At 38.9% G+C, this 14,284-nt stretch overlaps 1 protein-coding gene across 5 annotated transcripts in view; it reads right to left on the bottom strand.

Annotated features, from left to right (window-relative positions):
• The window catches only part of TRHDE (thyrotropin releasing hormone degrading enzyme), a 454,936-nt gene that overhangs the window by 211,329 nt on the left and 229,323 nt on the right, over positions 1 to 14,284 (bottom strand). For all 5 annotated transcript variants that reach the window (XM_086398684.1, XM_086398686.1, XM_086398685.1 and 2 more), the window contains exon 4: positions 1,988 to 2,142. In XM_086398684.1, coding sequence (XP_086254810.1) covers positions 1,988 to 2,142 — 155 coding nt within the window. The remainder of the gene's footprint in view (positions 1 to 1,987; positions 2,143 to 14,284) is intronic.

The following is a 14,284-nucleotide window of genomic DNA, read 5'->3' as shown; positions in this document are numbered from 1 at the left end:
ATTAAAAAAACAAAACAAACAAAAAACATTATATACCAGGAACTATGCCACTTGGACAACGTCCCTTCTGAGACAGCGAACACTTTATTGTGGAAGAAGGGACAATGAGGTGAGATAGAAAATAAAAAATAAACAAAGAAACAATAGAATTTCAGGTCCTATTAAAACATGATATGTATGGGGGAGGGGTCACTTTAGATTATAAAAGCAAAAAGGTTCTCTCTAAGCAGATGACATTTGAGCTCATACTTTAATGATAAGAAGGAGCCATGAGAAAGCCTTAGGCAGGAGGATTTTAGGCATTTATAAGTAACTCTTAGTGTGAAGATTCTAAGTGGGAGTGAGCTATTTAAGAAACAGAAGAAAAAGGCAGTCAGGCAAGTATCAGATGATAGCTCTACAGCTTTAAGAGCTAAATAGCTTGGTGGCAGAGCGTTTCAATATTAATAATAAAGTATCTCTTACTCAAAAGGATCTCTAATCGAAATACAAATACAAGATAATTCTGAACATGCTGATGACCACAAGTTAAATGATGTTTTAAGTATTTTTTATTCTTGATCAGCAACAAGTGCTTCTTCTCTCTTAAACTGAAAGTCTATCTTAAAAACTGCAACAAGAAGTAGGTGAGGAGAAATGGTAATGCAGAAGATACTTTGGCATTGACAGTAGAAATTATTATGTGTTTCTCCCAGCTTCTGGTTCATTTCCTATAATAAGTAGCTGAACATCACTAAGCTAGAACAAGAAAGTAACTGAGAGTCTGGAACAAAAGAAATCCAGTTCTAGGAACAATGATTATCAGTATGCTCTTATTTCAAAAGAACTCTTCATGTAACTTGTGTCTAGGAATGTTCAAAAAGGAATCAGTTTTTGCGTCAAAGAATTGTATGATTAGCTGGAAACCACTTTTAGCACAATACAGAAACACTAGTTATCTCTACAATGGATCCGCTTAAGTCACTGAAGCAAGGAACACATGCCCTAGCTGACCAGCATGGCCGGTACAAACACCACACAGGTTCACTGCAGAAGGCTGACATTTAGGTAAAGAGTCATGTGGCCTGGAACAATTTATCATGAAGTCTGTGTTCACATATTAGCATTTACCTGTTCAGCTTCTTTCACTGACAACATTTTCTACCTCTCTTTAAGGTTTTCAAACTTTTTAAAAAGATTTTGAGTTGATAACAAGTGGAAGTCTTGCAGTTTCACACTGAGATTTCTGGTGTTTTCACTTAAAAACTAACCATAGCTTCTGGTCACCAGACAAGGATTGCTTTTTATTAAAGCACAGACGTTTATTTTCAGTTATTCTTTTCATTAGCATCAAGATTCAAATAGGCATTGTGAAATCTCTGTAATACCTTTCACTCATTGTAGTAAAGTGCATGAAATTTATTTTATCTTAGCTTCACGACAAAGCTGGCTAATTTACATATGAATTTCTAAACATGCCAAGACAAAAAAATATCAATCATTTCAGAACAAAGAGTCTGTGGCTGAGTTAGTGAAAGACTTCCTAAGTGTCTGTGTGATGGGAGAAGGGGAATAACAAATTGATTTCAGCAAAAGCAAATTTTGACATGTACACAGAACTCCGCTGCATCTTGCAGCAATGCAATAAATCATCGCCATCACTGCTCTTATCATATATACACACCAATAATCACAAGAAAATAAAGCAAGGTGGACAAAGAACAGTGAGTGCATGGAGTCTCCAAAGAGGCTGCTGGGTGGCGATGCCATCTCACTCCTCACCTAAACTGAATGACAGTTGCTCATTCAATACAATCTGTGCCCTCACTTTCGTTTGTGCTGTCATTTGAGAAAAGTGACAGATCTTCCAAAAAGAACTACACAGTGCTCTACACCGAATTGAAACTTAATTGGGGGGATAACAACTGAACTCCTAATCTAACTATCTGATATCATTTTACATTCGCCATAGTTTGCAATTATACTTACACCTGATCCTTTTTCATACCTGGTGACATATCTCATGAACAATGACCATGGTGACATCCAGCAAATAAGAAATAGATGAAACACTGGGATCCAGCAGTATTCTTTGTTCCACAAAAATACTTAGTCCCCAGTTCTCCATAGCAGCATACGGATGCTTAGGCACAGCTAAAAGATCTAGAAACAAAATAAAACAATTCCAAAGGCTTTAACAAACACATTCGATTCTAAACGCATATCCGACAAAAGTCCAGAAATTCTCATTAAAAAGAATACTTGCTCTTTCTTAGTAATTTTTTTTTCTAAATTAAACTACCTGCCATTTCTTTGTGACAGCAGAAATATAGGCTATCACTGTAAACGCTAGCTGTATCCATCCATCACAGTCCATTTTCAGACCCAGTGGTGGAGGAGGTGGGAAGTATCAGCACCATTATTGATGCGCCTATCCTAATAAGTTGCAGAAAGTCAAGGAAACCAAAGGCAGCAGGAATCTACAGAGTCAAAAGGCACTGCGCCTTCTGATGAAAATAAATCAGCTTAATGCAGAGAATACTGTACTCTTGCTTTTACCTCAATATTGTTCAAAAGAAAACATCTCACAGTGGTTTAAAAATCTGATATGTCCTATTTCTAATTGCTTAATTTTAATGTATTTTTGAGTTCTGTTAAAAATAAAATGTTACATGTAAATATAGCTCACATAAAGAAAGTTATAATGGACGATGTAGCATCAAAAGGACTATTGAGGGAAACTGCAGACTTTGGTTCTGGTCCTGCCTCCATCATTAATTAAATATATGACATCAATAAATCACTTAATTTCTCAAGACCATAATTCTCTCACCTACAAAATGAGGTTATTAGACATCATAATCTCTAAAATCCCTTTCAGCTCCAAAAATCTATGATTAGATGATTTTAAGATTTATGCTTACTTTTAAAGCTGGTAAAGGTATTATATTATCAACTTTTGGTTAAGGTGACACAGTAAGTTCATGCTTTAATGTACTCCCTCTGCTCTAAACACATAGCAATGATAAATAAAATATGAAAAGGAAAAACTAAATATCATCTCCAGACTGGAAAATAAACCTCTCCATGGACCAGAAATGGTACATAAATGCAAAGTAGTGATTGCAAGTGAAGCCACAGGCTTGCTGAGGTCTGGCTCCAGGAGCAAGCAGTGGCATCTGGGAATTGGCTCCAGCAGGATCTACCGGAATTAAAGGGATCTAAGCCAAGTTGACGGCTTGTTGCCAGCAGCTGAGATAGGGCATTCATGCTCAGAAGGGCTGAAAATAGTTGGTGGTCAATGCTTCTTGGGAAAGCCAGCAAGTGGCGATGTAAGGACTCAAACCCTGGCAAGCTGGCTCCACTTAACCGTATAAACCCTGGAGTAACACCCCAGGATGCTAAGGAAAAAATGGTACAAGAATGTTGCTGCGGTACTGTTTGTAAAAGTGAAAGGAGAAACTACATGCCTTTCACCAAGATACTGGACAGAGAAACTGTGAAATAGTTCTAAAAAAGGAACACCATACAACAGTTGAAATAGTCTCACCACTAGATTCTAACACTACATGTATCAGCATGGATAATCAGAAAAACATAATGCTGAGGGAACAAACGAAGTGTAGAATGCCCTTTATCATCCACTACTTAAAAGCAAGCCAAATAGGTGGAAAATGGGTATTCACATATGCACACTTGTGCTCAGACAAATAGTAGTGGTAAAATGCACACAGAATCACACACATTCACGAACGATAAACGCCAAATTCAGAATTATGATTGCTTCAGGGAAAAAACGAGAAGGAAGGAATGAGGGACAGTCTTTTATGTTTCCAGAATCAATTTTGATTGTATGCAAATGGCAGAGGCAGAGGGGAGTTGTCTCACATCATCAATAAGCAATTCCAACAGAGTGACCCACTGTTCAGTCCAATTCCGATACTGTCTACCCAAAGACAGAATCAGACTCCACAGGATAAAGGTTCAGTCCGGTAAGACTACACACCACCCCCCACTTCAGAAATCAGTCCCAAGCCTGGGTTGTTATCTTTGCTTCTGATCTATAAAGACTGGAGGTTCCACCACCCCCCTCAAATCAGGATGCAACTGAAAGATTAGGTTGTTACCTGCACTTCTCACCAACTGGCTATAAATCAGAGATTCCCATAACTTCCTGCTTGGGTTTGATGAATTTGCTAGAGCAGCTCACAGAACTCAGAGACATTTAACTTCCAGATCACCAGTTTGTTATAAAGCTATCTAAGGAACAACCAGATGGAAGAGACGTCTGAAAGGGTGAAAAGCGTCCGTGCCCTCTCATAGACGTGCCACTCTCCCCAGATCTCCACCTGCTCACCCACCTGGAAGCTCTCTGCGCGCATACCTTTGGGGTTTCATGGAGACTTCATTAGAGAGGGATGGTTGATAAAATCATTGGCCACTGAGGCATGAACTCAGTCTCCAGCCCCTTTCCCCTCATTCTCAAGGCCAAGGAGTGAGACGAAAAGTTCCAACCCTCTAATCACAAGGTTAGTTTTCCTGGCAACCAGCCTCCATCCTTAGGTGAGTTCCAAAAGTCACTGTATTAACGTAACAAAAGACAACTTTAGGTCTCGCTTCACTTGGAAAATTCTGAAGGTCTTGGGAGCTGTGAGCCAGAAAACATGTGTGAGAAATCTGAATGGCATGGATATATTTCTCATAAATCACAATATCACAGAGGGTCAAATACAATGGATTTCAAACGTGATTTGTTTTGTCTTGGCCACGCCATGCGCTGTGCAGTCTGCAGAGGCTCATGTCCCCATTACCCAGTCAGGGATCAAACTCATGCCCCCTGCAATGGAACTACAGAGTCTTAGCCACTGAACCACGAGGGAATTCTTCCAATGTTTTGTTTTGTTTTATTTTACTTTTTAGCCTTTGGCCACACCTCATGGCATGTGTGATCTTAGTTCCCTGACCAGGCATCGAACCTGTACCCCATTGCATTGGAAGGCAGAGTCTTAACCACTGGACCAAGGAAGTACCCCCAATATGCTTTCAATGCTAATTTTTCAAAGCTGATAATGGATCCATGGGTATTACTTATAATATTATTGATTCTTTTCTGCATGCTTTAAATATTTCATAATAAGAAAAAAATTAAATGGTCAAGTCTCAAAGCTAATTTTCATTTATTCATGATGTTAACAAACATCTAAGCATTTGCTGTGTCCTTAAGTTTGTGTGCATGTGTGCATGCTCAGTTGCTCATCATGTCCAACTCTTTGCGACCCTGTGGACTGTAGCCTGCCAGGCTCCTCTGTCCCTGGGATTTTCCCGGCAAGCATACTGGAGTGGGTTGCCATTTCCTACTTCAGGGCATCTTCCCAACCCAGGGATCAAAGCCGCTTCTACTTTTTATCCTGCATTGGCAGGCAGAATCTTTACCGCTGGGCCACTGGGGCAGCCCCCGTGTAAGTCTGAGATGTGTATTAAAATAAGTCAAGTATGGCCCCTGTATTCACTACAGGGAAACATGACAACTTAACACAAGAAATAAAGAATAAAAAGTGCTGTGAAAGAGAGAGAATATCAGATCTAGTTCTTGAAAGAGGTAGCGTTTGAGTTGGATTTCTGAAAATAAGTAGGAATTCGACGGGCACATAGAGATACTACGTGCAGTCGTTTACACAAGCATGTATCTTTGAGCAGCTCTTTTCTCAATACAAGCATTGTTCTGCCCTCAAGGCTCTTTGTTCCCTGCTCTCGTGGCACTTACGTGTGGGTGTGTGTAGGAGGAAGAGATCAATTAACAAGCAATAAATGAATGAGAGAAACTGAGCAAATGACAAATGCTATCAAAAAAATAATAATAATAATAGAGGAAGACAGTAATTGGTGGAGTGATTAGGTGGAGCGTGGTCAAGGCAGGCATCTGTAAGGCCATCACATCTCGCTTGAGATGTGAGTAATGGTAGAAGCCACATGTCTGAAGATATGTGGAAGTATCGTTTTCTAAGAAGAGGGGACAAAAGCTGCACAGACCTAAGGAGGGAATGAGAGCAGCACACTGGACAAACAGAGTGAGGCTGACGTGGCTGAGGGCAGGGAGGGAGAGCACGGGTGTGAGAACTGTGCAGAGCGCAAGGATGGAGCAAAGAGACACACTTCTGCTTGAGATTTTATTTTGAGGCCTCCCCTAAATACGAGCAAAGTAGGCAACAGAACACTATGTGCCAACTCCATCTGCCACCAGCAGATGGCAACAGCAGTAGCAGGTCTGGGGCCATTACTAGGAACAGCTGGACTTAAGAACAAGACTGTGGCAAAAGAGAGTCACTTCTGTTCCCTGGAGACTTCCAAGAGCCAGGGGTACTCAGGTCCCCAGGATTAAGTGAGCAAGTCAGGCCGCACACTGGGATATGCAGTGGCTCAAAGGGCATAGCGAGGACTCCAGACACAGGCCAGATGCAGAGTCTAAAAGTTTGGAATAAAGAAGGTACATCCGAGGGCAGTCACACAGCCACAGTCTGACCTGCAGCCTGAGCGTGTGGGGCAGCTGAAGGCTGGTGCCAAAGACCTCAGGCATCGGTAGCCAAGCAGACCGGTGACTCATTAGTTTCCAGAGGTCTAAGGGCAGCGGTGTCGGACCTGAGAGACAAAGCTGGACTTCAACCAGACAAGGATTCCTGAGCAAACAGTCAGATTCAGACAAAGGGATTGAAAGCAAGAGAAACACAGAAGGGTCAGCAATAGAAGGCAGCTTCTCAGACTCTCACAGGCTTTATTACTGATAGAGGGAACCATGTCTGTGGCTGGCAGAGCAGGAGATTATTCTACAGACATAATAACCCAATGTCAAAGTACAGAGAAACCTGGATTTTACTGCACTACTGAGAGACACTTTGCACCTTTCTGCTCTGTAGGGATTCCCTGGTGGCTCAGTGGCAAAAAATATCCACCTGCTGATGTAGCAGACATGGGTTTGATCCTTGGTTCAGGAAGATCCCCAAGAGAAGGAAATGGCAACCTGCTCCAGTATTCTTGCCTGGAAAATTAGAGGAACCTGGCAGGTACAGTCCATGGAGTCGCAAAAGAGTCAGACAGGACTAAGCAACTGAGTACACACGTATTCTGCTCTGTATCTTTATCTCATAAATAGTTCTAAATTTTCAGAACATCTGCAGGAAGCATATATCCACATAAAGACTTGTACACAAATGTTCATAACATTTTTACTTCCAATGTCCATCAATATGTGAGTGACTAATGTGTGATGCACCCACAGAATAAAATACTATTAGGCAATAAAAGAAGGCAGTAGCACCCCACTCCAGTACTCTTGCCTGGAAAATCCCATGGATGGAGGAGCCTGGTGGGCTGCAGTCCATGGGGTCGCTAAGAGTCGGACACAACTGAGCGACTTCACTTTCACTTTTCACTTTGATGCATTGGAGAAGGAAATGGCAACCCACTCCAGTGTTCTTGCCTGGAGAATCCCAGGGACGGGGGAGCCTGGTGGGCTGCCGTCTCTGGGGTCGCACAGAGTCGGACACGACTGAAGCGACTTAGCAGCAGCAGCAGCAGGCAATAAAAAGAAAGAACTGTCAATACATGCTACAACATGGGTGAACCCCAAAATAGTTATGCTGAGTAAAAAGAAAGAAAAAAATATATGCTGTATGATTCATGTCATTTATATATAGAAAATGAAAACTAATCTATAATGTCAAAACGCAGATCAGTACTTGCCTGGGGACAAAGATTAGAGGGATTAAAATAGAAAGGAAATTTTTGGAAGAGATGGATGGGTTTATTATGGTGATGATTTCATGGGTGTAATACATATCTTAATACTTCAAACTGTACACTTCACACATGTGCATGTCACATATACTGCATGTCACCATCCCTCAACGAAGCTGCTAAAATATATATTTTCAGGGACTTCCCTGGTGGTCCAGTGGTTAAGAATCCACCTGCCAAAGGAGGGGACATGGGCCCTATCCCTGGTCTGGGAACTTAAGATCCTACATGCCTCAGAGCAACTCAGCCCATGTGCTACAAGTACTGAAGCCTGTGCTCTCTGGAGCTTGTACTCCGCAGCAAGAGCAGCCTCCACAAGAAACTCGCACGTGGAATGAAGAGTAGCCCCCACTCTCCACAACAAGAGAGAGCCTGAGCACAGCAACGAAAAGCCTGTGCCTCAACAAAGACTTAGTGCAGACAAACATTAAAATTTTTTATTTTTTTAATAAAAATTTTTATTTTAAAATTTATTATAAATAAATTTAATTTTATTATAAATAAAATTATTATAAATAAATTTATAGAAATAAATAAATTTTATTTATTTTATTTAAATAAATTTATATAAATAAATAAATTTTATTTATTTTATTTAAATAAATTTATTTAAATTTATATAAATAAATTTTATTTATAGATTTTAAAAATAATAATAAATAATAAATTAAAAAATATATCTTCAGTTACTGAAATACTCTATTGCTTAACTTTGAAGATAAGATTTATTCAAATTGTTTTAATTTTGCAAAATAAATTTGTCATGAGGTTATATCCATTAAAATGTTCAACCACAACTCTTTAATGTGCCTTGAGACTAGAAGTAAGAAAACTCAAATGTTTCAGGGTCTAATTTACTTGGAAATTCAAAAAAATCCTGGCTAAAATTATGCATAGGCGTCTGCTCGCAATTAATTACTATAGTTCTAAAAACTATAGGCAGATAGCAAATATTCATATAATAGTAGTGAAAGTGATTACATACATTACCATAAAAATCTGGTTTTCTCTACTTGCTCCCTTCAGTGCACTAGAATTTGCTTTCTACTTTTAACACTGCTTAAACAGCTCTCACTAAGATTACAAAATATGGAGACCTCTGGGTTTCTTCTTAGATATTGCTGAGAATTATACTGTGAATTAGGGTCTGTCGTAGTTTCTCCTCTACTTCCCCAATTAGCGTTTCTTGTTGTTGGTGTATTTTGTTGTTTGTTTTATTTTCTTGTCATCTTCTAACTTTTGAAAACCAGAGTTCTAGGATTTCCATCTATGTGTGTGTTTTTTAACCCATTCTACTAGTTTTCTTTGAGTGTTCTCCCCTATTGCAAAGTCATCTGTAATGACCCCCACACCCAGATACATAGTTCTTTTTGACTTCCAGGGGAAAATGTCTAAGCACCTTAGTAGTAGACTATTATTTGACAGCCCCAACTTTAATCTGGCTTAAACCTTAAGAAGCTTTTCCCTGATGGCTCAGTGGATAAAGAATCTACATGCAATACAGGAGACACAGGAGATGCAGGCTTGATCCCTGGGTCCTCTGAAGGAAGAAATGGCAAGCCACTCCAGCATTCTTGCCATGAAAAATTCCATGGACAGAAAAGCATGTCCGTGCTGTGCATGCTCAGTCACTGACTCTGAGACCCCATGGACTGCAGCCCGCCAGGCTCCTCTTGTCTATGGAATTTTTCCAAGAATGAATACTGGAGTGGGTTGCCATGCCTCCAGGTAATCTTCCCAACCCAGGGATTGAACCTTGTCTCCTGAGTCTCCTGCATTAGCAGGCAGATTCTTTACCATTAGTGCCACCAGGGAAGCCCAAGCGACTAAGCACGCATGTACGCAAACCTTTAGAAAGTATTATAACTTCCTCTTTTGGATTCTGGGGAAAGTCAATCACTATGAAAAATGCACCACCACAGATGTCCCTGAGAGCTCAGCTGGTAAAGAATCTGCCTGCAATACAGGAGACCCTGTTTGATTCCTGGGTTGGGAAGATTCCCTGGAGAAGAGTTAGGCTACCCACTCTGGTATTCTTTGGCTTCCAAGATGGCTCAGATGGTAAAGAATCCTCCTGCAACATGGGAAACTTGGGTTTGATCCCTGGGTTGGGTAGACCCCTGGAGGAGGGCATGGCAACCCACTCCAATATTCTTACCCAGAGAATCCCCATGGACAGAGGTGCCTGGTGGGCTACAGTCCATGAGGTCACAAAGAGTCAGACACAACTAAGCAACTAAGCACAGCACAGCACCCTGACAACACAACACTAAGAACCTGAAACCAGGTAGAAATGTTCCAAGAATCACAAAACAGAGTCTAATATTGATAATACATGCAAACCAAAGCCCAGTCTCTAGCATTAGTGGCAATGTTCTGGTCTGAAACTTCATATACTTTAATATATTTAATATATTAAATATATATTTAACATATTAAAATAAACTTTAATATATTCTACATTATTAAATAACTACTAAAAAAAGTAAAAAAAAGTCTGAAACTTCATATACTTTATATATTTAATATAATATATATTTAATATATTAAAATAAACTTTAATATATTCTACATTATTAAATAACTACTAAAAAAAGTAAAAAAAAGTCTGAAACTTCATATACTTTAATATATTTAATATATTAAATATATATTTAATATATTAAAATAAACTTTAATATATTCTACATTATTAAATAACTACTAAAAAAAAACAATGGGCTATATCAGGCCTCTCCTCCCTACCACAGTCAGGTCAGATTCTGATCTCAAATTGATCAACAGAGTTTGTCATCCAGAGTCTTTCCTTTCTGATGACAAGTAATGCTGAATATAGCTTACAACTAGTCTTGCCTGATGTTGCAAAGCAGATATGTAACCATAACCAGTTCCTATTGGAGAAAGAAGATCAAATTCTGCACTTCTGGTCATCAGTTCCTTGGTTTCACTCTTTGCTATGTGAAGTGCTCTTCGGCTCCTTTCAGCTTCTCTGCTGAGTATCACTCAGAGGCACTTCCCCTAGATTACAGATGCATTGTGAACTTTGTCCTGGTTCTTCTACCCCAAATCTATCCTGCTGTCAAATCCCCAGGCTTCTGAACTAACTCCCCCTTCTATTTCCTTCCCACCCTTAAATTTCACCGTCAGCGCTGTCTTCCACACTGTGTCCTCAGCAGCATCTCCATCACAGCCCCAGTTGCCTTTCCAGCTCTGCAGCCTAAGCCTTCTTGGGAGAGGTCAGTAGACATAACAGTTAAAAGTTGGAGCTTTAGAGTCCACACTAATTATGATCTAGGTCTAACATTTACTGGCTATGAAACTTCAAATAAATTGTTCAATCTCTCTCGGCTTCTATCTCCTCATAGATAAAGTGAGGATACTAATGTACTAGCCTTGCAGGTTGTTGTGAAGAGTAAATGAGATGGTCCATGTAAAACACTTAGTCCTAAGCACAACACATGATAAATCAATGCCATCACTATTTGGGATCTAACCAGTCTGTCCTCACCTTAGGGAATCTGATGCATGACAGGCCTAACTTTGTCTTTGAACAAAGATGCAGTGTTGGCTAACGTGTTATGTTAGGCATTCTGATTTCTGAATTGAAAATAGTTCATGATGTAAAGCAATACAGAACCCACCTAAGAACAAGCTTTAAAAAAAAAAAAAAGTCATAGGACACTCCCACTTCATTATTTAAGGACTCTAAATTTGAAGATTTAAAGGTTTAACAGGTTAAAAACAGTGGTGTTTTTATTATGTCATTACTGGCACTTGAAGATACTATTTACATAAGCATTGAAGTTTCTGTATTAAAAAATAAAACTCCTTGCTCTGACAATTACCATATGTGACTAGTATAAATGTAAATTACATTTGAAAAAGAAGCATTAATAAGATAAAATTCATAGAAGTCATCTATTACTGGTATTTATAAAATGAAAAAAACCATTTCTTGCTTCAAGTACATATTCCGAAGATTTTTTTTTTTTACTCACCAACTGATTAAGTTCTGAATAGCTGTTTTTATTTGTTTTTGTTTTGTTTTGTTTTAATTTCATCTTCAACTTTATTGCTGTAACTACTTTGGAATGCCAAGTAAATCCCAATGTGTGCTTTTTCATACATTGAACATTCAAGTGTTGCATGAAACTGTTATTAATTCTGGTGATTAGCTGTTCTTTTTTTTTTTTAACTTTACAATATTGTATTGGTTTTGCCATATATCACCATGAATCCGCCACAGGTATACACGTTTTTAAATTCATTTGACAAAGAACTTTAAACTTTGCTATTCCTGGATACGTTCCCACCAAATTTAGGCCTACACAGGAAAAGAATCTAAAAAAGAGTGGGTATATGTATTTATATAACTGATTCACATTGCTATACACTCAGAACTAACACAACATTGTAAACCAACTATACTTCAGTGAAAATTTTTTTTAAAAAGTGTGAATCAGTACTTCAAAACTTTAAAACAAAGCTTACTTTCTGCTGATGGACTTCGTGCATATTTCCATCAAAAAAGACTAGTTTCAGCTACATATTTTAGCCTGTAACAAAATTTTCATCAGTACCACTTGTACTCGCAAGCCTACCATTTAAGTTCTCAAACTCCTAGCATTCTACTGAATTAGCATTAGGCCATAATATGCAGTCAGTGTTTTTGCTGATCTTCCTACCACACACTCAAAAGACTTTTTTTTTTTTTTCATCTCTGCAATCACTTTTCCTCGACACTTACTGATTACTGTCAACTGCAAAGGAGGAACACTTGTCAAGTTTTGCCTAATTCCCTTTTTCCCCGAAAAAGAATTTTTATGCCAAAGGACTTATCCCATATGCATAAGAAATGTTTGTCATTTTCTTACCCATTTAATTTTTAAAATTAGCTCTACTTTCATTTCATATTTTGTATCTTCTTTCAAGCACTTTTGAAACTCATGGTCTTTACTTTAATGGACATGATTAGGCAGAAACATCAAAAACACACTAAATGATTCCTAACACCATCATTTGGTGACAGGCCAAGTTGACTAATGCTTGTTACACAACAAAGATTTGGTGCTATCTAAGAGAATGTAGGTGGTAAGTAAGGTTCCTTTATATGATGGTTTCATATATAGTATTTCTTTGTCTCTAAAACATTTATTCATTACCTAACACGAGCCAGACTGATCTGGACATTGGATATTTAAACCTTGAACAATAAAGACACAGTCCCAGTAAAACCTATGGAGCTGAAAAACCAATCGGGAATACAAATAAGTTTAAAAGTATCAATATATCATAGACATGCATGAAGGAAACTGCAGTATAATACATGTGCTAACATGAGGATATGATATAATATAGGCAACATAGAAGAGAGACTAAGAACACGGGCTCCGAAGCCAGGTAGTCTAGGGTCAAAACTCAGTCCTGCTACCTAACAGGCTTGTTATTTATCATTTCTGCTCCTCGTTTTCCTTACCTGAAAACTGATTACCGTACCTGCAACTCTTTCACAGTTACTGTGAGGGCGACTGCTGGACCACAACTCTCAAGCATCTCTCACATTGCTGTATATCTTAAAAATCATAGATAGCAACTGGCTTTTGTTCCAAACTACTTTTTAAAGATATCTGTGTAGCCAAACAGAGATAGTGCCCTCTCAAAAGCAAAGGACAGGAGTATATACCATGATTTATAAAATAACTAGATTTCTGAGGCTTACAGTTCCTCATCTAAGGAGACTGCAATGCAATGGATCATATAGTAGGTGAGGAACTCTGGGCCTCTTTAATGTTCCTCTTGGGAATTGGGGTTCAGGGAACTGGCACAAAATTCTGATACTCTGGCTACTGTTATAGCTAGAGCAATAAAGTTTTATTGTCTATAATTTCAGGGTTTCCTGTCTTCTGTCTACTTTCATGAAACAACAGCAGACTGACTTGTCAAGCTTGCAAACGGGATAAGATAAAAACCTCAGACTCTTTACAGTTCTTGACAACAATGTGAGTTAAGACATGTGAGGTACTTGGAACAGTACCTAGCAGGTGGTAAGTTATCAATATTGGGGTAGACAGGAATATGCCCCTCCAAAGATGTCCATTCCTCCATTCCCAGAACCTGTGAATGTATTACATTATTTGGCAAAGAGGAATTAAGGGCACGAATGGAATTAAGGTTGCTAATCAGCTGACCTTAAAATGGAAGAGAATCCTGGATTATCCAGGTGGACTCAATATAATCACAAGTGTCCTGAAAAGTGAAAGCCAGAGGCAGAAGAGTCTGTGTCAGAGTGAGGAAATGAGAGAAAGACTCTGGAGCCTACTGTTGGTCTGGAAGATGGAGTGGGTCACAAGCCAAGGAGTGAAGGGCTTCTAGAAATTGGAAATGGCAAGATAAAATTTAGAGATTCTCCCCTAAAGAAAAGCCTTAAGTGAGAGCAGTGTCAACTTGCCAATGTAGAGAACCATAAGGTAATAAATTTGTGCTGTTTTAAAGCACTATGGATGGCTTCCCTGGT

This window comes from Bos grunniens, chromosome 5 (assembly GCF_055505025.1).
Source record: "Bos grunniens cultivar Pamir isolate PY7600 chromosome 5, Bosgru_T2T1.0, whole genome shotgun sequence".
In the NCBI taxonomy this organism is placed as follows: Eukaryota; Metazoa; Chordata; class Mammalia; order Artiodactyla; family Bovidae; genus Bos; species Bos grunniens.
The sequence above is the reverse complement of the archived record's forward strand: the minus strand, read 5'-3'. Positions and strand labels throughout refer to the sequence as shown.